This window comes from Populus trichocarpa, chromosome 1, assembly GCF_000002775.5.
Source record: "Populus trichocarpa isolate Nisqually-1 chromosome 1, P.trichocarpa_v4.1, whole genome shotgun sequence".
In the NCBI taxonomy this organism is placed as follows: domain Eukaryota; kingdom Viridiplantae; phylum Streptophyta; class Magnoliopsida; order Malpighiales; family Salicaceae; genus Populus; species Populus trichocarpa.
In genome coordinates this window covers 28,704,573-28,729,389 of record NC_037285.2, presented here as the reverse complement: position 1 = coordinate 28,729,389, position 24,817 = coordinate 28,704,573, and the positions used below count along the sequence as shown (strand labels likewise).

General features: G+C 32.7%; 5 protein-coding genes across 8 annotated transcripts; 2 read left to right on the top strand and 3 right to left on the bottom strand.

Moving 5' to 3' along the window:
• Positions 1 to 2,957: 2,957 nt before the first annotated feature.
• LOC18095121 (uncharacterized) lies at positions 2,958 to 4,322 on the bottom strand. Its single transcript, XM_006369587.3, has 3 exons — positions 4,121 to 4,322; positions 3,471 to 3,662; positions 2,958 to 3,147 (listed from the first exon to the last, which is right to left on the bottom strand). The coding sequence occupies exons 1-3, from the start codon at positions 4,133 to 4,135 to the stop codon at positions 3,100 to 3,102; spliced, it is 255 nt and encodes an 84-aa protein (XP_006369649.1). The 5' UTR covers positions 4,136 to 4,322; the 3' UTR covers positions 2,958 to 3,099.
• Positions 4,323 to 5,483: 1,161 nt separating this feature from the next.
• On the top strand, positions 5,484 to 6,139 carry LOC7463876 (splicing factor 3B subunit 6-like protein). Its single transcript, XM_002299933.4, has one exon. The coding sequence runs from the start codon at positions 5,587 to 5,589 to the stop codon at positions 5,962 to 5,964; it is 378 nt and encodes a 125-aa protein (XP_002299969.1). The 5' UTR covers positions 5,484 to 5,586; the 3' UTR covers positions 5,965 to 6,139.
• Positions 6,140 to 10,531: 4,392 nt separating this feature from the next.
• LOC7480109 (pentatricopeptide repeat-containing protein At1g11900) lies at positions 10,532 to 17,525 on the top strand. Of its 4 annotated transcripts, XM_052454696.1 has the most exons (7): positions 10,534 to 10,844; positions 11,178 to 11,263; positions 11,375 to 11,886; positions 12,258 to 13,423; positions 14,262 to 14,329; positions 14,452 to 14,527; positions 17,145 to 17,525. In XM_052454696.1, the coding sequence occupies exons 3-4, from the start codon at positions 11,794 to 11,796 to the stop codon at positions 13,308 to 13,310; spliced, it is 1,146 nt and encodes a 381-aa protein (XP_052310656.1). In that variant the 5' UTR covers positions 10,534 to 10,844; positions 11,178 to 11,263; positions 11,375 to 11,793; the 3' UTR covers positions 13,311 to 13,423; positions 14,262 to 14,329; positions 14,452 to 14,527; positions 17,145 to 17,525. The 4 variants fall into 4 exon arrangements, with proteins under 4 accessions (XP_052310665.1, XP_052310658.1, XP_052310656.1 ...); XM_052454705.1 differs by lacking the exon at positions 17,145 to 17,525 and having other exon boundaries at positions 10,532 to 10,844; positions 12,258 to 12,497; positions 12,609 to 13,423; positions 14,262 to 15,122; XM_052454695.1 differs by lacking the exon at positions 17,145 to 17,525 and adding an exon at positions 14,849 to 15,122 and having other exon boundaries at positions 14,262 to 14,527.
• LOC7480108 (blue copper protein 1b) lies at positions 15,283 to 18,114 on the bottom strand. The gene is made up of 2 exons (XM_024606537.2): positions 17,904 to 18,114; positions 15,283 to 15,905 (listed from the first exon to the last, which is right to left on the bottom strand). The coding sequence occupies exons 1-2, from the start codon at positions 18,112 to 18,114 to the stop codon at positions 15,424 to 15,426; spliced, it is 693 nt and encodes a 230-aa protein (XP_024462305.2). The 3' UTR covers positions 15,283 to 15,423.
• A 3,981-nt stretch (positions 18,115 to 22,095) lies between these two features.
• Positions 22,096 to 24,781, bottom strand: LOC7480107 (protein NRT1/ PTR FAMILY 4.5). Its single transcript, XM_002298420.4, has 6 exons — positions 24,375 to 24,781; positions 24,221 to 24,281; positions 23,910 to 24,127; positions 23,392 to 23,811; positions 23,174 to 23,298; positions 22,096 to 23,089 (listed from the first exon to the last, which is right to left on the bottom strand). Exons 1-6 carry the CDS (start codon positions 24,375 to 24,377, stop codon positions 22,228 to 22,230), a joined length of 1,689 nt encoding a protein of 562 aa, XP_002298456.3. The 5' UTR covers positions 24,378 to 24,781; the 3' UTR covers positions 22,096 to 22,227.
• Between the last annotated feature and the right edge of the window lie 36 nt (positions 24,782 to 24,817).

The following is a 24,817-nucleotide window of genomic DNA, read 5'->3' as shown; positions in this document are numbered from 1 at the left end:
ATCTCTTAATCTATAGTGATCCCCCCCCAACACCATTTATCTTTTGTTATAATAAAAGCTTTATAGACTCTCTTTGATTCTTTATTTCCATATATATTTTTCCTCATCTTTTTATTTCTTATGTCTTTATGTGCATTATAAAGCAAGAGTACTACTATACGTAGTTCAAAATTCAAAATAGTGAGATGTATTAAGATCAATTAGTCCATGATTAAGTGAACCTGCCCATGTTCCAAACTTCACCTGGAAACCCTCCTTCTTTTATGGAGGATTAGAGCTTGCCAAAGAATTCCCATCCAATTTGTTAAGATTGCCATCATTAATAGGACTTTAAGTTGGTTATGAAAAAACCAGATTAGAACTAGAAAAGAATGCATCAAAAAGATCAAATCCATCAAAATTGTTCATCGTAATTGGAGCAAATGGTTCGATGACATTAGTGTTTGGAGGATCAGATTTTAGAATCTCAATCCTAGGTTGCGTGACTGATTCGTCACTAGTGATGAAGAAATTTTTTTTAATGATGTTGAAATGAAAAGTCATGGTACTTAGATGATTTAGATATTCAAATTGAACCTAATAAGAGAATTCAAGGAATTTTGGGTTAAATATTATTAACAATATTGATGTTGGTACTAATAATAGCACTAATGTTCAGAATATTGGTATTGAAACTAATAATAACATTAATCATCATCTAGATGATAATAATCTTGATGAATGTCTTATGAATAACAAGGAAGATGAAGGCAATAATGTTGGTTTTAGTTCACATGTTTTAGGCTTGTTGATTGTTAGTTAATGGAATTCTATGAGCATAATTGTATTGTAAAGGATTTTTACGTTAAATCATTTATGAATTTTTATTTGAACTATGTATTTTAAGGTGCTTGAATTTTTGTATTGTTTATTTTACTTTTTTTCATAATTTTGTTATATTGTTATTTACTACTTGGCTGAAATTGTCCATATAATTAGTTAAAAAAAATTACTTATGCTTTTATAATCGGAATTTATATTGCATTTTCATGTCGTGTCAAAAAAATATTTTTAACAACCTTGTCTATCAATATATGTCATATCACTACTTTTAATGTAGTTGTAATCTCTTGATATTCTATTGTTTTTTTTATATAAAAAACATATGCAAGATAGAAAGTCTTACATAATAACAAAGGCATACAACAAAAGGTGAGAGTTATATCAAATGGATGAAATATGTTTCATCATACTTCCCTTTATACACTATTGTTTTTTCAACAAAATGATATCATAGAGCGTTTAAGAGAATTAGAGCATGTGTATAGAAGTAAGGGAAAAATCCCAAGAGTGAATTAATAAACAACTAACATTCAAATAAGAAGAAAATAGAAATGCAAGATGGTAGAGCTTAACAATATAGAAAGCCAAGATAAGCTAAGTGCAAGTTGACAAGTCCTTGCATAAAAGATGAGATGGTATAATAAGAATCACGTATAGAGAAAGGAAGAGAGCTCTTCTAAAAAATAAAAAATAAAAGGATATAAGCAAAGAGTTGTGATAAAGAAATTGGCAGCAACATCATATAGCTTAGAAGAGCCATATTCTATCAAAGATAATTAATAATGAAAAGAAGATTGAAGAGATGACAATGAGGTGTCATTATCCATGATGATAGAAAATGATTAAAATAAATATCCAAGAAATTCACAAGATGAAGGCCATGGGAAATGGTTATAATGAGAAGAAGAACTAATTTACAATTTGCAAGCTTTCCCAACATAGTTTCAAATTCATGAGATGTGAGATTTTAAAAATTAAAAGGGAGTGTTGCAATTAATTTTTAAGTCTAAATTTGAAGTTTCCTTTCATTCTTCTAGGTGAATGTATAGGTATCAATGATGTTGTTATCTTATTAAGTATCTAAAATTATCCTTGGACTAGTATAAAACCATGTACTGAAAGAGTTATAGTAATCTAAGTCCAAGTCCAGAGGGACTTCCTCTCTTAAAAGAATGATATGATATGATATGATACGATGCGAGAATGGTCTCTCACCATGCTTCCCTTCCTACCTACTTTTTCTCTTTAATTATTTTCAACAAGAAGGTATCAAAGTTAGTTCAATCTAGTAGGGGGTGTTTAAAAGATTCAATAGAGCATATACGTTAAAGAAAGAAAAAATCATGAAAGTAAATAGGCAATGGAACAAGAGTGAGTAAATGAAGAAGTGACAAAAAAGAGAGAGATCCAAACTATAAAGTCCAACAAGAGATATAAAAGAAGTTTAAGAGAGAGGCTCAGTACAAGTTGACAAGTCCTTGTATAAGAGAGTGTGTGGTATAAAAGAAATCACACATGAAAAAAAGAAGGGATAGAACTTTCTAAAAAAAAACTTCCTAAAAAAGAGGAAAATAGCAAATGAGCCATGGTGAAGAAGCAACTAGTAGCCTAATAAAGAGTTGGCCAAATACACAAAAGTCGTTTGAAGAGCTAAATCTTAAAAAAAAAGACTTTTCACAGAAAAGCTAGTAGCTAGAAAAATGCGGTGATGATATCAAAAGAAGAGAAATGACTATGAGGTGATGAAGAAAAGCTTGATGAAAAGATAGCAATGAGATGCTATTAGCTAACCATGATGAAAAGAGTGACTAAGACAAAAATACAAGAAAAATCTTTTCAAGGTGAAGATGGAAGATCCAAACAATTATGGTAGTAATGTGGCTATCTGAAAATAAAAAAAAAATAAAAACAAGAGATGAGAAAGGAGGATCGTCTACAACAAAATGATTTTTTAAAATATTTTTAAATTTCAAGAAATGCAAAATTTTCAAAATTAAGAGAGGGTGTTGGAATTAATTTTCAAATCTAAATTTAATGTGTTCATTTAATTATCTCAAGTGTATGTATAATTTTTTAATTATATATTTATCTTTTGAGTCTCTAAAATTATCCCTACACTAGTAAAAATACATGAATTGAAAGTATTGTAATCCAAGTATCATTCATATCATGTTACTTTTTGAATATATGAATGTGCTATAGATTTACAAACTATAAATTAATATTTAAATACTTGAAAATTACAGGAGAGTTGATGAACCGTGGGTTCTTAGGAAATCAAGGCCTAATACAGCAATTAATGTAGGTCAAGAACTTCTTTCGCTTCTGCACGGCAATACATATGGAGAAGAATTAGAAAGCAGAATGTAGCAGTATTATGATTTTTATTTATTTATTTTTTTTTGTACTTCACCTCCCTCCTACTGTTACCCTCATTCTTTTTTCTCCACAAGTGATGTATATAGCCTTCCCATGTTAGGTCATTCTCTGCCATGCAATGATCCATATGCGTTTACCAATGACCAGGGGATATGGACCATTACAAGGTGAGCATGGCAACAAATGGGGAAGTGCAGGATTCAATCAAGCAGGCAAAATAATCCCTTTGTTAAACTGTATAAATAAGATAAAGAAAACTGTAGACTCACCATGACAGAGTCTTCTTGTTGGTTAGCAGCAGCAAGCAATTCCCTTTCATTTCCAAGGCTGGCGTGCCTGACATCGGACTTATGTTGCCTCCTGTTAGCACGAGCTTGTGTGAACACCACGGAATAGTCTGTAGGAACTGGGTTCTTGGAGTTCCACCCTCCAAATTGAGGAACAGAGAGCCCTCCATTTTTCTGTAACAAAATGAAGTCGTAGCCATCAATATCTTGCCGCAGAAGCTTGCACAGTTTGCATGAGATTTAAACATAATTTAACTAGATATACTTGTAATTAATCGTTGTTAATGTTAAGTAAATTTGAGGAGGCATTCAGCTTCCGTTCTGATCTTGTTTTGGTGAATACCCCCTTGGTCATTAACGCATATTAATCAAAACAAGATCAAGGATCCCCGTTTACAAAAATAAAAGCCGGGGATAATAGCTAGTATAAATGCATGCATGCTCTTTTGATCTTGGATATCAAAAACAAGAAAAGCTTTTCTCCAGTTCCCATCTATCTATCTCTAACGCTGATAACAACACTCCTGATAGTTTACGAGAATTCTTGTTGGAAAATACCAACATCAAAATCAAAACACACAGGAAATTCGAAACCAGATTGTCTCCTTGAACTCTTGAAGCCGTGAACTTACCCTCCTCCTTTCCATGATGGGGGGTGGGAGTAATATTGTGAATGAGGCTATCGGTATGTATATGGTACAAGTCTATTTTTAAGTGAAATTTAGGGTTGATGCCCTATTTTACTGCTGGATGGAAAGAATCAATGATGGTGCCAACCTGTTTCCTGCCACAAGAATGGCATCTTCTTCTTTTCAAGTAGCATAACACAGATTAAATTAGACAATGGCAGTTGAAAACTCGAGAGTAGAAAAAACAAGAGCCAAATTTAGAATGTGGTTCTATTACTGAAGAATCATCAGTGATGATGAATACAATACAGCCCTTACTTTTTACTTTTTACTTTTTAGTGAATGGTTATCCTTGACCAGCGGCCAACTACAACAGAAAAAGAAGAAGAAGAAGAACTGGATGTGGGGATGAACTTCCAAATTCAATTCCTGCCATTCACTTGACAAACGATTAATGAGAGACAAGCCGTTATTTTAGCTGGAATGACAAATCATTCGTTTACTGAGGTTATGTTTTTATTTTGGAAAGTTTTGATTCGATTAAAATTACAATCACAAATGTTGACTAGTCTAGTTTGGCTGACACTGATTGGGACAGATTAGATTTGAATGTCTTCGGAGTGCATAGTATTGGGTTTTTTTAAAGCCCTTTTTTTTTTTAGAATTATATCAAATAATAATTTTTTTATTTTAAAAAAATTATTTTTAATATTAGCATATAAAAAATTCGAAAACACAAAAAAAAATTAAAACAAAAAAATTCTAAGTTTTCATGAAACAATGTTTAGTACGTAATTTCCAACTGTGCCTAAAAGGATAGGAACAACACATACTTTGGTCCCTAGGGGGCTAAAGTGTAACATTTCTATTTTGGAGGGATCGTTTTAACATGACTTTTCCAAAAACCTCTATAAAACCCTTCAATTCCACCCTTCATCTCTATTTTACTCTAATGTTATATATATCATTTTTTTTCTAAGTTATGATATAAATTAACTAATAAAATGACACTAACTACTTTAGGTGCGCTTTAAAATTCTAAGTTATGGTATAAATTAACTAATAAGGAATATATATAAAGAGGGAAGAAAACATGACTAGTCGTCGTGGCATTATTTCAAATGTTGTTTCGAAAAATTCCTCGATGTAACCTTTTCTTTAACGAATTATGAATTATGAATTATTTTTCTATAAGAAATTAAAAATTCACTATAAGAAAACGAATCATAATTAAATTATTATGGAAAAAAAAACACGGATTTTTTTCGACATTCTTGGATACCGAACGACAATTCGTTCGTGGCTTCATAACACCCGTTGTAAAGCCGACACCACGCCTACACCGCCCCTCAATATATGGAAGGTGATTTCCCCCTCTCCCTTTAGAAGTCCCCCTCTCACACACAGATTAGAAAGAAAACCCCAAAAACCTTGCCTCGCTTTCTCAGCACCCAAACAATACCACACTAATGGCGCAAACAATCAGCCTCCGCAAAGGCAACACCCGTCTTCCACCTGAGGTGAACCGCGTCCTCTACGTCCGTAATCTTCCATTCAACATATCCAGCGAAGAGATGTACGATATATTTGGCAAATACGGAGCGATTCGTCAAATCCGGATCGGAACCAACAAGGACACTAGAGGCACTGCTTTTGTGGTTTATGAAGATATATACGATGCCAAAACGGCAGTGGATCACTTGTCAGGGTTCAATGTGGCGAATCGGTATTTGATTGTGCTGTATTATCAGCCAGCGAAGATGAATAAGAAGTTTGATCAGAAGAAGAAAGAAGAAGAGATTGCTAAGATGCAGGAGAAATATGGTGTTTCTACTAAAGATAAGTAGACTCTTGTTAATTAGATTAGTATAAGAAAATGGAAACTCTTTTTGTTGTTTTGGAATTGCTAGGGTTTGTTATCGATGCTATTGAATTATTACACTGCTTTGTTTCTGCAATCGATATATCCATGCATGTGCTCATGTATCGTTTCCGTGTTTAATTGACTGTTGTGTTGCTTAATTTCGTGGAGTTGGTGAACTTTGCTTATTGATTTTTAGGATTGCAAGTGTGTTTTTGGTAATTATGACTGGATAAATAAATAATCATCAGATTTTAATTTTCTGTGATTTTGGTTGTGAGGTATGGAAGTTGAAATGGACTTGTTTTAGCTTCACCTTTTGTTTGTGAATAATTAGGGCTACAGTAGGTTAGTAATTAGTTGAAGTTTGCGATTTTTGCACGGGGAAGGATGCATGTTCAATTTATTGATCAGGCTGAACAGTTGGTTGATCAGGCTAACTGTTTTGCAATTCTCAAGTATACCATTCTTGATATAAGAGAAGAGATTGTGTGACAAATGAAGAATCAAATTTCTTTCCATGAAGCTCTAATATTTGAGTTATGCGTTATATCAACTGCAACTAACATGTTTAGATGAAGATTGAGAGAAGGGGGGAGGTTCTCTTGATTACATTATTCGATATTGTGTGATGGGATTTTAACTGGGTCAATTAAGGAAAAAGGGGACTGTAAACCTGAATCAGCAGGGACTCGCCATGTAACTGTTGATATGGTTTATCTTTAGCTAATTGTATCCAATCCCTTACATTCAAAGAAAGGGATGACTGCCCTGCTTAGATTGGATTCAGATGCAAGTAAATTTCATTAGGCAGCTTTCACCATGATAGATAGTTGAGCACGCATGGATCTATTTTCATTTGGAATCTGGATTCAAATAGTGTCAAAATTCAGACTGAGCGCGCCCGCAATGACAGAAAACAATTAGTAATGATTTACTTGTTTTTCCCTTTACTTATTTTTACCTTTAGTCATCCCATTTGACATGGATAGTGAAATACACTGAAACTTGTGTTGCAACTAGGAGTAGGAATTAGCAAAGGGTAACGGCAGACACAAGTGTCATCTGGCTTTTCTAAAAAGAAGCAATATCCATAAGAGCCTGAGCCATACTTGCGGCGCATCCGTTATTGCATTCATCTTTTTCACAGCATTTGCCAGCATCTTTTCCCTACCTGCACTCAGTAAGAAAGAATCGAGTCAGTGAAAGAATCTTTACATGACCTTCATGTATTTAAGTCCATTACTTTCACGTTAGGTAACAGACTGTGTTTATAAATTTAGAATTTTTCAAGCATTTCCTGGAAAATGACCAACTTTTAAAATATGGGTGTGCAGGTTCTCTATGAGACACGCACTTCCACGTTTATATCCAAGTACTTAGATGTGTGAATGTCGATCAGTTTTTAGTGATTTCATCCTTTTGTGTGTAAATAATCTGCTTTCTACCTTAGCTAACAATAAATAAAACGGCATAGGGTAGAAGGAGCATTTTACTAGAAGTGGTAAAGAGAACAAGAAAAAGGAGGACGGCGAAAACTGGAAGGCTCTTCCTGGCTTCCATATTTTACTTGTGCGAATGTGTATACAAGAAGAAGCTGGCAGAGATACTAATAGAGATTATTGGTTTATGTTTTTTAAAGTATTTTTTATTTGGAAATTTATTAAAATAATATTTTTATATATTTTTTAAAAAATTTATTTTTGATATTAGCATATTAAAATTCAAAATTTATTGAAAAAATTTATTTAGAACTAAAAAAATAATTTTTTTGAGAAACATGGTTGGATTGTAAAACATTTAAAAGAATAATTTACTCTCTTTCTCTCTCTTGTTTATATTTCTCATATTGTTCTTACAATTTTTGCTTTTATATTTAGTAATTTTCATGTTTAATGATGAAAATTAAGTTAATTAAAATCAATTATCTAAATCTGATCCAAATCTATGGTAGAGGTTGAAATTATAAACATTTAAAAGAATTTTTTTGAAAAAAAAAAAACACTTGGACAAAATCAAACGCATTTTTGTAGCGTGTATATTTTTATTATTATTATTATTATTATAGAACATTAACTTAGACATTGTTTTAAAAACATATATAGGATAACAGGCTCGAGTATAGATTAATATCACTGGTAAGGGTGCCGCTCTCCACCATCAAATTACCAATTTGTAACTGGCATTCATTTTTTAATTCAAAAGAGAACCCTCGTGGATATTTTCTTTAGACAAAAAATAAATGATCATGGCATGGTATGTCGAAATCTTATTAAAATACAAAGTTAAAAATAAATCTTTAATAATTATTTTTAAAAAAATAAAGGAACAAGGGGGTTTTTCTAAAAAATAAAAACATTGAAGGAGAAAAGCAAACCACCATCTTTCGAGACAAACTGTTGTCCACGTGCGTCTTCTCCGGTGACCAAAAAGTTGGAGGGGAAAGTTATCACCTTCTAGTATCAACTATCATTTTTTTCCATCACGTTTTGCGAAGGACCATAGAAAGCTCATTCACAACCCAGAAATGCATTTCTATCTATTCTTTTTTAGCATATTGAAACTCTAAACTCTCTATAGTGAACTCCATACCGAGACTCGATTGTTTCATGAAAATTAATTTTTAAAAAATTATTTTTAAAATTTTATTATATTTATTTATTATTAGAAAAATTAATCAATGAAAAATACTTTTAATTAAAAAAAAATTAACTTAATTTCCAGTAAATTATTTTTCTTTTATTTTAAATGGAAAATCTTTTTAAAAATTATAAAAAATTCAGAAATATCATGTTATTTTTTTACCGTATCAAATTTGATCCTCAATCTTTTAATTGCTATATATTTTGTTTTTAATTTTTTTTTAAAATCCCATCCCTTAAAATTTAATTTAATTTGATTTTTATATCAATTTTGATCCTTATTTTTTTTATTGTTATTTGTTTTTTCCTTATTTTTTTTTTAACTAAAATTGTTTATTTATCATATTTGATCATTATTCTTTTGATTGCTATTTATTTTATTTAAAATAATTTATGAAATTATATTTTTTTAACTTCATCATCTTTCAACTTTTTTATTTGTCAAATCTAGTCTCCACTATTTTGATTGTTATTTATTTTATTTGAAATAATTTATGAAATTAAATTTTTTTTCAATTTCATTATCATTTAATTTTTTTTATCTGTAAAATTTGTTCCTTATTTTTTTAATAAACTTGAAAAAATTTTAAAGCATTAATAAGTTACTTTTCATGACGTAACTAAAAACTGGAATGTGTTTTCCTATTCAATATCCATAAAACTATCAAACATCAAAAAATAATTTATTTTTTTAAAATTCACCTTCCAAATAAAAACTACTTTTCACCAAACAAATATTAAACTTAATGTATAGTTGGTTAATTAATTGTTCATAGCAATTTCAACCATTTTTTATAGTCAAGATGGTTGATAGCTTGTATCTGGTGCTTGGTAGGTCAAGATAGCTTGTGGCTAATACCTATAAAAGAGTATTTTTTATGGAGGTAAGGACTCTCTGATGCTTAAATAAATATATTTTTATAAAGATAAAATTCAATAATATTCTAAAGAGAGATGCTTTGAAAATATATATACATTAAATAATGAAAATTATAAACTTTTGTTCCGAATGTCTCATGGTACATTTATAACCCATGAGTTTTGTTATTTTGTGGAGAAAAATGGCTAAAAATAACTTTATCTTTATGATATTTTGAGTTGTATTATGAGATGTATTTCACTTATTTTATTTCGCTAAAAAAATAAAAAAAATTAACGAGTCATGATAGATTTAAGTTCACCTAAGGCTCAGCTTGGCACGCTACCAAACCTAATTATGACTGGGTTTGAGACACTGTCTGTATGTTTTGTTTTTTATCCAATATTATCAATAAAGATATATTGCTTAATTTTTCAATTAGCAATAGAATCCAAGTGTTGTTATGGTCTCTTCAAAAAAAAAAAAAAAAAAACTCTTTTTATTAAATCCAATTAATTTTTTTTAAAAAATCCAAACTATAGAAATACATTAATAGGCTTAAATAGAATAAATCATTACATATTAAACCATAAATTATAAAAGCTTTTACATCCAGAATTTTTTTTTTTGACAAATTACAAAATATTTTTGAAGTCATGATATATTTTCACAAACTTATTTACTCATAATATTTTTTAAAAATATTAATTTTCAAATATTTATTATTGATATTTTATTTTATTAAATTTAAAACGAAATAAAAAAAATAAGCCCGATATACATTGAAACTTTCAAATGAAAAACATATAAACGATATTTTATGATTGAATTCATATGAAATGAAATGATAATAATAATAATAACTACATTAATTTTGAAATATATTATCAAATTAATTTCATTTCTTTCTTATTTCATGAAATTTCATTTTGAAAAAAAATGAAAAAAATTATCTGTTCATTCTATTCTGGATTGCTGTGCAATGGATTGACAATGATCAAGGAATATAAATATATAACCAAATATTATTATATGAATTAAATTAAATAACCAAATTTATCTCAATCTCCAGTTCTTTAATTTATGAACTCACAGAAAAATTATATGTTCAATTATAGAAAAAGAAAATACCTTATTCATTTGAATTCATAATATTTCTATACGACATCGCTGTAGTTGAAGTTGATGAGTGGCTCGGTGTAAGCCCAGCCTTCATCAGCTCCTCCTCCGCTGAAAACCTGTTTGCACTGCTGTCTTCTTCGCTGCATATCCAGCACAAGCACTAGACAACCAGCGCCACAAAAGCCATGCAAGCCCTTCATCTTATATTTGAATTCGAATAGAAACCCAATGGAAAAATTTTAGGTTCGCTCTGCTCTTCTCAATCGACGGGTTTCTTAACAATATCTATCCTTTTCTGTCCATTTATATTTGTTCTTAGCTATCCTTTTAATTTCTGTCGCTTGTTCTTTCCCTTTATCAGTGTTTTGCGTTTTTGCACAGAACATGTTTGATATTTTTACCAGCTGCCATCTCTCTTTATCTCCAATCAGAACCCAACCATACCGTTTGGGTTGATATTTGTGCTACAATCCCACCTCTGATTTGACTCTCATTTTCTCCCTTGGCCTTTTCATTTAATTTGTGATGACTGCTTTGTGGAACAACTTCTTACATATCTTCTGCTGAATTAACAAGGGGTTGAATTTAAGGATGTGCACAGGCTCAGTGATGGCCAAGTCAAGCACTCTCCATAATTCTTTTATGCTGGTTCTCTCTGGAAGGTACTTGAAATATCAGCTTGTCATTTGTAAACATGATTTTCTTACTTTACAAGGCTTTATTCATATGTTCTTATAGAAGTTGGTTGTTACATGATCCGTTTAATTTTATAGGTTAGTGCTCAGGCCTTCAATGATGAAGATCCTCTAAGGACGTTGAGCTCTTGGTAGCATTCTGTTTACTACAAAGGAGAAAGTAGAGGAGAGGGCTCAATTATAATTTTTTAAAACTCTTTGTTGACTAATTTTTCGCGCGCTCAAGCATATAAAGTGTTATAAGCATTATAAACACGTAAAGTGTAATTTTTGAAACTTGGAAGGGTCGGTAATTTTCACACAAAAAAAAACTCGGAGAAAGAGAGGAATAAATTACTTAAACCCTCCCCAGCTCACTATATGTTATACCCTCTCTCAGTCACCAAACCCGACCTGCCCAAGACGATCCACAGTTAATTCAATCGCTGCAAAAAAGCTTAAAAGTAATCGCATTCAATCCCGGCGGCAATAAGAAGCCCGATTTCAAACAGATTGCAATGAGAAATTTTGTAAATGTGGTAGCGAGATCCTTCTCTCTATCAAGCAGCCTCCTTTCACATCTTCATAAAGTTCAGTTCTCTCCTCGAAAGGTAACTTTGACTTCCCATTTCATTACCGTTATTATTCTTGTTGGTGGGTTCTCTCTTTTTTTTTTAATAATTTTCTTTTTCTGGTGTTTGGCACCTGAGAAAAGTGGGATTTTTTAGTCATGTGAGGTCAATGGTGACCGAGTCACCTCCACTCTAAATGAGTTTTCTCTTTTCTTTTTTCTTTTTCAAGATAAAGCTGAAATAACATGAAATTGGTTTTGTAGTTAAAACTTTGCATTTCTGACATGGTTTAAATGCTTGTAGTTTGCAAATTAGATTTTGGAGGGTTTCTTTTTCTTCTTTCTTTTTATATTTTTGGTTTAGTTTTTTTAGTAAAAAATGTGGTTGGTATTGATTTATCTCTAATGCAGAATCGTATCATATCCATCCTTGTTGGTTCTCAGATTTCACCCCACTTAGCTACTATAACTGAAGTCATTGATCATTGCAAACGACTCACAACACGGGTGTCTTTTGATGAAGGGGAGGTCAAAGATGATAACTTGAATCAAATGCTTAATGCTGTTGAAAATGCCCCAGAATCTGCCACCAGAAAAATCGGAACTGCTTATGTCCATAACTTGTGTAAAGCTGGAAACCTTTTCACTGCGGTTAGACTGCTGCAATCATTATGTGATAAAAACATTTTCCTTGGCCCTAGTGCTTATAATATCATTTTGGTGGCAGCTAGTGAAAAAAATGATATTGCGATTTTGTCCCAGGTTTTTAAGGATTTGATTGTGTCTTGTCAGTCTTTGCCTTCGACTTCGTATCTGAAACTTGCCAGGGGTTTTGTGAAGACAAATGATGATGTCCAGCTACTGAGACTTGTCAAAGAAGTTTCTGAAATGACATTCCCGAGTAGCATGATGGTTGTAAATAGAATTATCTTTGCCTTTGCTGAATGTGGGCAGTTTGACAAAGCCCTTCTGATATTTAAGCAGATGGAGAATCTGAAATGTAAGCCGGATTTGGTCACGTATAATACTGTTTTGGATCTTTTAGGTCATGCAGGTCGGATTGATGAAATGCTCTGTGAGTTTGCCTCCATGAAGGAAGCAGGAATTCTCCCAGATTTTATTTCTTACAATACTTTGCTAAATCAGTTATGGAAGGTAGGAAGATTGGATTTGTGTTCGGTGTATTCCCGGGACATGGTTGAGAGTGGAATTGAACCAGATTTGCTTACATATACTGCATTGATTGGGAGCTTTGGCCAATCTGGAAACATTGAGGAATCATTGAGACTCTTCAATGAGATGAAGACAAAGCAGATCCGCCCATCTATTTATATATATCGATCGTTAATTGCCAGTTTGAAGAAGATGGGTAAGGTGGAATTGGCAATGACCCTTTTGGAAGAGATGAATGCATCAATGTCAAACCTAGCCGGTCATAAGGATTTCAAACGAACACGCAAGTAGTTATGCATAGAGAAGCCAGGGTTTTACATTGTGACGGAGAGTACTGAGTTCAGAAGTTAGCTCAAGCTGGGATATGCGGTGGAGGTTCTCTACCCGTCTTTAAGTTGATAACGGTATGCTTTTAGTGCTACTCTCTTTCTGATGTACCTTTCTTGACGATTTTTAATTGGTCCTAGAACCCATTACCTAGGCAGTCATATGTTTCTGTGCTACAAAATAGTACCTGTTAGTGTCATAATAATCATTGAATTGGTGACTGGTCTTAAAGCCACAGTGTTTAGAGTTTGCACCTTTAATTATATCGATATTCAAATTGAAAGGATACAGTAATTACTAATTTATTAACAATTTGTTATTCCCAGCAGCGACTGGAACTTTCATCTATAAATCTTAAGTTTATGGTATATGAGTTTATATGATACTAAGGTATATTCAAGAGTTGGAGCAAAGTGTCATGTGGATGGTTTCTGTTCCTAGTACAGTTAACTTATGGTTCCTCGTATACTATTTATGCTGTACACATTTCAATGCCTCTGGTCTTTCCCTTTTCCCTTTTCCTTTGTTCGAAACCTTGTAAATGTTTTAAGCTGGGGTTGCTGCCTTAGTATGACTGTGTTGTCATCTGAATCCACATGACTTGCTGAAGACAAAATGTTCTGCAAAAAGCTGGAAGTCGTCAATTCATCAAATAGTACTTATGTGAAGTTCCATAGACCAGTTGTGACAATGCACCTAAGCTTGTATCATCGAATGATTTTCCAAATGATCCTTGTCTTTGTATTTCTTTTTTATCTTCAGTCCACGAGAAACTTCAGTAAATTGACTAATCATGCTGTTTAGTACTGTTTTTCAATATCATTTGCCTTTTCTGTACATAACATTATTATACTGTGCGTTAGACTTGCTATTATTTATCCCTACTGCTGATTTGTCATCCGCCGACCATTGCAGTGGTAGAGGCTTGCTGGCTTTTTCTGATGCCAGTGCTTTCTAGTGAATAATTGCCTACTCATCTCAAGGTGAAGACAAGAAGATGTTTACTCCAATTGGTTTTGGTGGCAGCCTGGCACCAATTCTATTAGAAATCTAAGAAATTCTTTCACAAGAGATTTGCACAGATCCCACCTTGTAAATGTTTCAGTCTCATTCCTCTGTAACCAAGTGCTGCAAATGGAACAGTGGAGGCTTGCACGTTAAACCAATTTCACAATATCAAGGTAAGAAATCCAACAACACAATCTACTTAGTTCGCTTTTGTGGTTGTAATTTAAAAAAAAATAAGTTTAAAAAAGACTTTTAGTTGCATTTTTTAAAAAATAAGTTTTGAAAAATACATGTTTAGTTAAAACTATTAATAATTTTACATGCGGTTTTAGTTTAAAATATTTGTTTCTTTTATATGCAAACTGCTAATAATTTTTTTTCTTTTATATGCAAACTGCTAATAATTTTTTCTATCTTTATTATTTAAGTTACTCTTTAGTTTTCCATCACTTTTCTAACTAGTTGTGTTAGTCAACTACATCGCCTAAAAAAAGGTTCTTTTTTGTTAAGAAAAAAAACCTTTTGTCTTGCTCTAACATGCACGTGGACCGTCCACCTTCCTCGAGTTCCAATTCTGAGTCAGAGGCCTCTTGTATGTATCATGATTCATGGGAAGTGTTCGGCAATCAATAACATGTTCTTCAATGTTATACAGTTCTTTAAGGTGGATTTCATGGTGATCTTAGTCAGATGATTTCTGTATCATTTTTAACGTTATGGTGCCTAAGCTATGGCACCGGCAAGTGATTCACTATTCTTGATTGCGTATCCGAGGCTACCAAACTTGGGAACTTGGAGGTTTCGAGTTCCTACAAAAGAAAAGAATAAATAATAATTTATTGCTTTTTTTTTCTCCAGAAACCATAACGTTATGGTGTCTATTTACTGATAATGATCGTCTACACGGTCTGTCTGTCTAGAACAACCGTTTATGAACACATAAAGCATCACTTCATACCATATGAATACTCTATTTTACAAGAAATCAAGAGCTTCTTTCTATAGATACAAACCCGTCACATCTATGAATTAAGAGATCTTGGGAAGAAAAAAAAATAAAAGCAACTCATCAAAACATGTAGAGAATCCCTAACGAAAGCAAAATCCCATTCAGTTTCATGTCTAAATTCTTCACATACAACGAAATAGATCCAGAATCCTTCTTAACATCAGTGTCTTGATCGTGAGGGTTATTGAAGTCAAAGGGCACAACTGTATCCGGTGTCGAGCCATAATCGGCAGCATTTGGAGCCGGGGCCTGATCGGATGGATCTTTCAGGCTATCCGGTAGCCCTTTTCCATGAGACACGGTTATTTTGAAATGCTGGCCATTCTGACATTGCTCCCCGTCGTAGTACCCAGAGAAGAAAAATGTCGGCCCTTCCTTGACTAGAGGAACTGCCACTGTGACTGCCTGTGTGAGAGTGTTGGATGGATTGGTGGACGACCATTCCACGGTTTCATTTCCTTCAGAATTGTCATAATCGCACGACTTGAATGTGGTGAAATTGTATGTTTGAACCACTGAATGATTGCTATCCGTGTTGAAAACTGCATCAGCATAAACAGCACCCATGTACACAACACGATTAACACCAATATCTTATAATGTGGCCATCTAAGGAAATTAATTAATATTGTAAAAAAGAAAATAATTCCATTCGATAATGATCATATCCAAAATATACGAGAAAATCTCAAATCAACATTGAGTAGTTTGAGTGTTGGCAGGGGCAAAATGCTAACATCAATAGATTCTTGTTTAGTCTATGTCAAAGATACTATGATCTTATTTAGCATGGTAGTTCAATCATGTTTTTTTTTTAATTATTATTTTTCTTAATTTTAAATTAATTTTGTTGGTATTTATAAGTTTTTTTAATATTTTGATATTAAAAATAAATTTTAAAAAATTAAAAAAAATCATTTTAATCCATTTCTATACTAACAAAACTAAATACTAGTACAGGGATGTCTGTTGTTTTCGGATTTATATTTCAAAAGAAGATAGGATGGATGTTAACTGTTCATTACTGAGAATTTTTAAGGCATGGCAGGTGGAGAATATCCTAATGGTGGGAATTTCAAGAAAACCTCGCAGATAGTTTCTCGTCCTAATATTTTCTACGAGAAACCCAATCATATCTGGCCAGGTAGAAAGAAAGTGTCGGTTGTTGTCTTAATGTAACTGATAAGCATGTCAGTCAGCGATATCCTTACCACAGCCTGTGCACATGGGACGGCCCTTTTGCTCACCATTCTCTCCTGATTACCAAATCCAATTAGACCATCGTTCCCATGTGAAGACCGTACCTCCAGGCTCCATCTCCATCTCTCTCTCTCTCGATCATTGCTTCATGCTTGACTCAAAGAATAAAGGGTTAATTGTGATAAGAGTATTAGTCGGCGGTTCTTTTGGCGACATGTGAGAGAGAAGGCTTGGGATACCTCCAGGCTCCATCTCCATCTCTCTCTCTCTCGATCATTGCTTCATGCTTGACTCAAAGAATAAAGGGTTAATTGTGATAAGAGTATTAGTCGGCGGTTCTTTTGGCGACATGTGAGAAAGAAGGCTTGGGATCATGGAAAACCCATGTACCAATCGATAACTTTATCAGAATACTTCTGTTGATGCTTCTTTTTTTAACCCTAGCTTTTCCCCCTCACGTCTATGCTCATCTTGGTAAAGCATCATCTCATAACCATGTACTTTAAACTTACTAAATCCAGTTGTTAAATGCATCTTATATTCTTTTTTTAACCCTAGCTTTTCCACTCACATCTATGCAGGATCTATGCTTATCTTGGCAAAGCATCATCTTGTGATCATGCACGCAATTCCATTCACCTCAAGACATGGGCTTGGGCTGGAAATCTTGGCTACATTTTCACTCCCTCATGATTTCAAGAAAACAAAACGGCGAAGTATAAGCAAGGTGGATAGAACATGCTAAATGATGTATCTATCCCATGTGAATTCAACTAACTGTCTTGGATCAAGAAAGTAAACTAAGGGAGATGTAGCATATTTTAATGTTTTTCCTAACCTATGGCGCCACCTAAATCATGGGTTCATCATAACTTTATTAAAGTACGACTTCAAAAAGAAAATTAAGACTTAGACAAGGTAACACAGGATCAGGAATATATGGAAGAGTTCGATGTTGTCAAGTTTAGCACAAAGAATTTAATCCAATCCAATGTGATCTCCTAATTTTCACTGTGGATTCAGTTATGAAACAGATATGTATTTACGCAAAAAAGAAATAATAATTGCAGATCCAAAAGGAGATATATACTTTGAGATTTATTAAGATTTCTTTATAATGGTTGAGACTCGGGACAAATTCCCTCTTTTGAGTAAATTTACTCAGAGCTCGCTGAATTGGGGCATCACTTAAAGAAGAAACTAAAAATAAAACAACGAGTAAGACGCGAGGAGTGACCACAAACCATAAGAAGAAAGCAGGAAGAGACGAACTATAAGCAGAAAAATGCAATTTTCGGGAAGTTCAAGTTCCAAAACATGTTAATTAATTAAGGACTTACTGAGGAAATCTCCCAAGCTGAAGTTCTTGCCATCAGCCCATTTTTGGTAATTGACATTAGACTTGACAGTGGCGTCGTACCAGCCCAAGGAGTCACCCACCGTGTAGTTCTTGTAAGCATCGACAGGTCCTAAGAAAGATGGAAGAAGAAGAAGAAGACAAGAGAATGAGAGGGAAAGAAGGCATAGTCTGCTGTACCTTCTCTGTTGCATTGTTCCTGGGTTCTGTAGCACTTGGTGGTTGTGGATTACTGTGTAGCTTCAACCCCTTCTGAGGAATAAAGGAAGAGAATGGGAGCTGTTATGTTCCAAGCCTTTATACAGTTCTATCCCTTCCTTTCCTTCGAATTACTAACATCGCCTCACTTATATTATTTAGATTCTTTCTTTTATTTTTGTTTTTGTTTTTGGGTCCTGTTTTCTGCCTTGTTTTGTAGGGAAGGGTTGATCAAAGCTATAGCTAACAATGTTATCTTTTCAGAAGCTATTTACTATGGCACTGTTCTCTATCCACCTGTGAGAATTTTATTTTTAAAAAAAGAAAATTTAATTAGTGTTTTTTAGTGTTTTTAATATGTTGAAGTAAAATAAAATAAAATTATATTGATATATTTTTAAAATACTTTTTAAAAATTAAATTATTAAAAAAATTACAATATTTTGAAAAATATTATTTTATTATTTTAATTTTGTTTGTGTAAACCGAAATAATTTCTTTTTATGAGCCGTGAACATACGTACGTACACCATTTGATTTCTTTTCGCCTTTATCGATGTTGGTAGAAGAGTGATATGGAAGGTAGTGTTGGACCGTCGGTGGGATATGATACAGTAAATGTTTGTTACTGTGTTGAAAATACGGTTTTCAAAAAACATTATTTTTTTATTTTAAATTAATGTTTTTAATTTGATGGTATTAAAAATAATTTAAAATAATAATTATTTTAATATATTTTCATTTTAAATATAATTAGTAATACGGTCGGTGCTAAACAGGCCCCGTGGAGTGAGAGGCTCAGGAGCGCAAGAAATGATGGGCAACAGCTGGATGGGTGATTGCTTCTGCGCCGAAGTAGTAATAGTTATTATAAGGTGGATGGCATGAAGACACCCAATCCATTCTCATTGGTGCGTTCCATTGCGTGGAGGTTGTGCTAATCAATCATTAAGTTGTCATTGGGGGTTAGTTTGTTTAATTTGAGATTATTTAAATATTTAATAGAGCTTCACAATTTATAATCTTCACTCTACTCTGCTTAAGCTTGGTGCTGGGTTTTAGTATTGTGTTGGTGGCCGGTTGTAACCCTGGTTATTAAACTCGGCCTGGCTGAGCTGGTCAATCTGGTAGTTGGACCGGTCTAGGTTTAATAAAAGATCAGTCGGGATAACAACCCGGTAAAATCCGGTTGACTCGGTGGGTGAACCCTTGACCTAGGCAAACTCGGACGAGACCCCGTTTTTTTTTTAAATGTGAGATTTGAAATCCATTAATATATATACTCTATGTTCCAAAAAAATAGTTATGTTTTTTCAATGTGGGATAAAAAACTTTTTGGTTTAAATACTTCAACTTAAAGGGATAACATAATATCTTTTGAATGTGGGATTTGAAGTCATTTCGTATACATACTCTATGTTCCCATGAAAAAAGTTATGTTTTTTCAATGTGAGATTTGAAACCCATTAGTATATATACTCTATGTTCCCAAAAAAAATTATATTTTTTTCAATGTGGAATAAAAATCTATTTGGTTCAAATACTTCAACTTAAAAAGATAATATAGTATCTTTTCAATGTGGGATTTGAAATCCTTTTGTATATATATTGTATGTTCCCAAGAAAAAAAGTTTTGTTTTTTCAATATAGGATTTGAAACCTATTAATATATATACTCTATGTTCCCAAGAAAAAAGTTATTTTTTCAATGCGGGATAAAAACTTTTTTTGTTTAAATACTTCAACTTAAAAGCTTAATATAGTATCTTTTTAATGTGGAATAAAAAACTTTTTAAAATATTCTTTTAAACTTCATTATTTACAATATGCATAACCTATATTTATTTGGATTTTTTCTTAATTTTTTCATATGAAATATTAAAGTTTTAAATATATTTTTTTAATTTTTCCGAGTTGATCCGGGTTGACCCGAGTTGACCCCGGTTGACTCATAAAAAACAATTGAAGACTAGACACTCAATTGTACAAAGCATTGAAGTTCAAACACTTAAACGCTTATCATCTTCAACTTATTTTTAAGTTTTTGTACCTTTTTTCTTATTCAAATCAAAGATATAAGAAAATCCAGCAATTACATGAGCTAATACCACAAACTTAAGTTACCCTCCTTTTATGATATAGACTAGTTGTTTGACTATCGTCATCTTGGGTTGGATATTTGTTTTTTTGAAAAAACAATGTGTAGATTTTTTTATCTTTATTAAATTTTTCTTATTAAATTAAATTATTTGACACAAAAATTGAATTTTTTAATGGCTTGAATCAAGGTTGTTAAAATCACGATTTTGACATGGTATAGAAAATACAAAATAAACTCGGATCGTAAAAACGGATCGTAAAATCATAAGGAATTTTAAAATACATTAAAAAAAATTCATGCTTCAAATAAAAATTCATACATAGTTCAAGCACCTTAAAATACATGGTTCAAATAAAAATTCATACATAATTTAAGTAATTTTTCATTAGCACTAAGCAAATCAATGTTTGAATATTTTTCTCCCTCGGTTATTCAATCATCATCAGATGAAAGATCATCTTCTACACCAAAATCATCAGCTTGCTTTTTGACTTGGTTATTATTCAATTTCAGATTGCATATCACAAATACCAAGTCATTCATTTTTTTTCTGGTGCAAATGATTTTTTCATTTTGTATGAACCTAAATAAACAATTTAAATTTATAATATTTTTATCAAATATTTCAACATTTAAAATAATAAAAAATAAAGTATTTTTTTGAAAATAAAATACTATAAATTACTATGACTCTAATTTTGGTCAAAATTCAAATTCTTTATTCAAATAAAAAATATTTCCTAAATACTTATCACCTTGGCTTACATTGCATTATTAAATTATATTAATCATGAGGAATATTGTTAACTCTTCAAGGGAGAAAGAGTCACCAATTAAAAAATTATCTCATCACAAAAGCAAATGCTATATTATCAAAATAAAAAAAGATAGGTGGCGAGCAAAAAAGTGATGATGTAAGAAAAACGTCCTTTGCTGCATAACCAAGTATTGAGATAGGCAAACACACACGTACTTAATCGTGATTGGTTTGTCCTTATTCCTATTCATGTTATCTAATCGAAGAGACTAGATTCGGCAGAAATCATAAAATTGGTGGTGAAATCATTATTTTTCATGATTTCACTTAATTTTAATAATTTTACCTGATTTCAATCCGATTTTATTTATTTTCGAGTTTTTTAAATGATTTCGCATATTAAATTTATATTAACTCGTAAAATTATACGATTTTACGAATTGAATCGCGATTTTAACAACCTTCGCTTGAATAATTGCCAACAATATTTTTCTCTTTTTATTGTAAGAATCTAGCATTCTTTTTTTTTTTTGTCTCTCAAATAAGAGACTAAAAAAATAACAAAATGTATTTTTATACCAAAATTAAAATGAAAAAATATTAAGAGACCGAATATATATAATTTATAAAGTTTAATAATTAAATTAATTTTTTTGCATGAACTTTGAAACCATTATTCATTTATGGCTTCTTTTCAACTCTGATCTTTTATCTTTTAGTTTTGTCAATAATCAATAAATTTGATTTAATTATTTTTAAATTTGATCCAAAAAGGATGCAAGTGCGCAAAAAAAATAGTTTGAGCATCAAGTTAAAAAAAATTAAACAGTAGATCCAAATAAAATATTTTATTTGAGAGGATGGATAGTAATTCTTTATTAATTAATATTAACTAATTGCCCAAGGAAATGCCAGCCAGAACTAGCTTTTTCCTCAAAAATCAAATCAAAGGGATGTATAACAAATATTTTCTCAGTTTAATTTTATATTTTAAAAATATTTTTGAAAATTTTAAATATTTTTTTATTTTATTTTAAATTAATATTTTTTTGATATATTTATATTATTTTAATATGCTAATATAAAAAATTATTTTAATATATTTTTAAATAAAAAATATTTTAAAAAGCACCAAAACAACCAACTGTAAATTTATACTTTACATTCTGTTCAGAAAAATAATAATGACAATCATTTTTAATGAATAATTGTAACCTAATTATCAATTCCTTAGGAACTGAATGTTGTTCTCTACTTAACCAGAGTGATCTCACCATTCGGTCCTTTCTCTGCCTTTGCTATGGTCTCTGATTCTCGGTCATCACTCTTGTACTTGTACCAGGAAGCCGAGAAGAGATAGAAGACAAAATTGATGACGTTAAGGATAGCCAAAAACCAGTAGAAGAGGTTCAGATTATTGGAGTTGAGGTCATTCCCATGTAACCATCCTTGTTTGCTTGGAGTGATTCTCTTGGTGACAGAGTTTATGATATCAACAAAGACAGTGCTGGTGAAGTATCCCAGAGCCAATGTTAACCATGTGAAAGAAGTAGATACAGATCTCATTCCTGATGGAGCTTCATTGTAGAAAAACTCCAACAATCCAACAACTGTGAACATGTCTGCAATCCCAAAAATGCCATATTGGAAGGAAAGCCAAAAAACACTGATTTTGTTTGGTGGATTCTTGTGGACCTCGTGTTTTCTGTACAGTTCAATAAAACCTGCCACGGCCATTGACAGAATGGACAGAACAAGACCAACTCCGACACGTTGAAGCTGCGTTATACCGGATGGATGGCCGGTTATCTTTCGAGCAAACGGGACGGCAACAAATTCATAAATGGGAATGAGGACAGACATGAAAACCAGAGGAATCACCGGAATAGATGGGGTTGGGATTGTTTTGGTGCCAAGATGTGCATCCATGGTGACCCCTTGTTGTACTGAGAATGTTTGTAGCTGTGCCATACTTGTGTTCATTAAAATTGTACTGGCTATGATGGGGATCATCCTTATTATAATCTTTACTTCTTCAACTTGGGTCACTGTGCAAACTTTCCAAGGCTGTGGCTCCGTTCCTTCTCTAAGAATAGCAGCTTTGTCTAGCAATCTGTTTCGAAGAAAACAATCAACAGCCATAATAATCCCATCAAATTAAGATGCTGGACCATAGAGGATGTTTCCAATGGTTTACCTGAATTGATTGGAATGTGAAAGTCTCTCTTCAGATGGATCTCTTGACGCATCATGGATCTCGAAGAGTTTGTCAGGATTTTTTGGCAGAGACAAGTCCCTATTCCGGAACGTGACCGCTATGACCTGAGTCATTTACAAAAATCAAACCGTGTAAGAAATCATAATTGCAAGGAAATAATCACATTGTCTGTGCACGCGACTAGAGAAGAGCGAAACCTGTGCTATCCTAACGAAAGTACTATTTCCAGGTGGCTGGATGCGGTAGAAAGGCTTCCCAAGGGCAAGAACAGTGAATCCAATCAAGGTAGCCACAGTTGAAACGAAAAAACCTTTGTACCACCCCTTGTTCATGCTAACCCACACAACAGCTGTGACTCCAACTATTGATCCAGTGGTTGAAATTAGAAGGTTCCAGTTATAATAACGAGCAAGCGCCCCTTTCTTCTGTTGATGATGATCAAACTGGTCTCCACCTAGTGCAGGAATAGCCCCCTTAACTCCACCTGAACCTAGTGCATACAGACAAAGAGATCCATATAACATAACTGCTTGGCCACCTTCGACACAAGTTGACCTGAGACAAAATTCAGGCTGCAAATCCTTGAAATAAGCTTGAGTTGTAAGCAATGCAAGACCCTGCCGATTAAAACGTTGATGATTAAAGAAAATCAAACAGATTAAAAGATCAGGTTATCTGGATTCAAGAAGGTTTTTGATATGTATGAATCACGTACCATGACTTCCATTATTCCAAATAAGAGGCAAGTATAGAATCGGTTCAAGAAAGTATCAGCAATGAAGGCTCCAACAAGAGAGAGCATGAAAACCGAACCCATGAAGTTGGTGAGCGTATTTGCTGAAGTGGCTATGTCGAAATGCATGATATAATAAAAATATAGAACCAAGCTTGCCATGTTAGCTATAAATCCCATGTTCTCCAGGGCTCCCAAAGCTGGAAAAAAACAGAAAATGACACAAATTAGTCCATTGCTCATGTTATTTTATATGCCAAAACTTAATTTCTAAGCTCTTGTAGCATCCTCACTGAAGATAAAAGTGCAAGCTCGGAAGCCGCCTTTTCGTCTGCTAGATGTATTGAGGCCATCCTGGATGTAGAAAACCAAGCAAAACTCAGTAGTGACCGAGAGAGATAGACCTAAAAAGACGAGTTTAATTTAGAATAGCTCACTGTCAATTACCATTGCAAAGTTACATGCAAGTGTATTTTACTTTTTGAAGGTTTGAAGGATTAAGGGACTGCTATTTATACTGCTGAAGTCTAGAACCACAAGATAAATTTATCCTTCTCCTCCACAGTCGGTCTTCGAAAAGACCTTAAAAATGGTTTGATTCCCTTTTTCGAACCTGCACCACTCTCTCTCCCACTGACTGCTATATATGCAACTATTAATCTTGGTTTTAGATTTTGCTTTTTAACCCCCTACATGATGCCAATTTGTCCGCACTACTCAACTTCAATTCTTGTTTTTGTAAGCATATAGAGAGAAGTATTATGTCTACTTCCCCTTTTCTTTTCTCTGTCAGCATATGGGGCCTGCACTGCCTTCGCCTGGGAGCAGGAACAAGAACAAAAAAACAAGTATCGGATAAAAGTATGATCCACACGCAAAGACCTCCACAG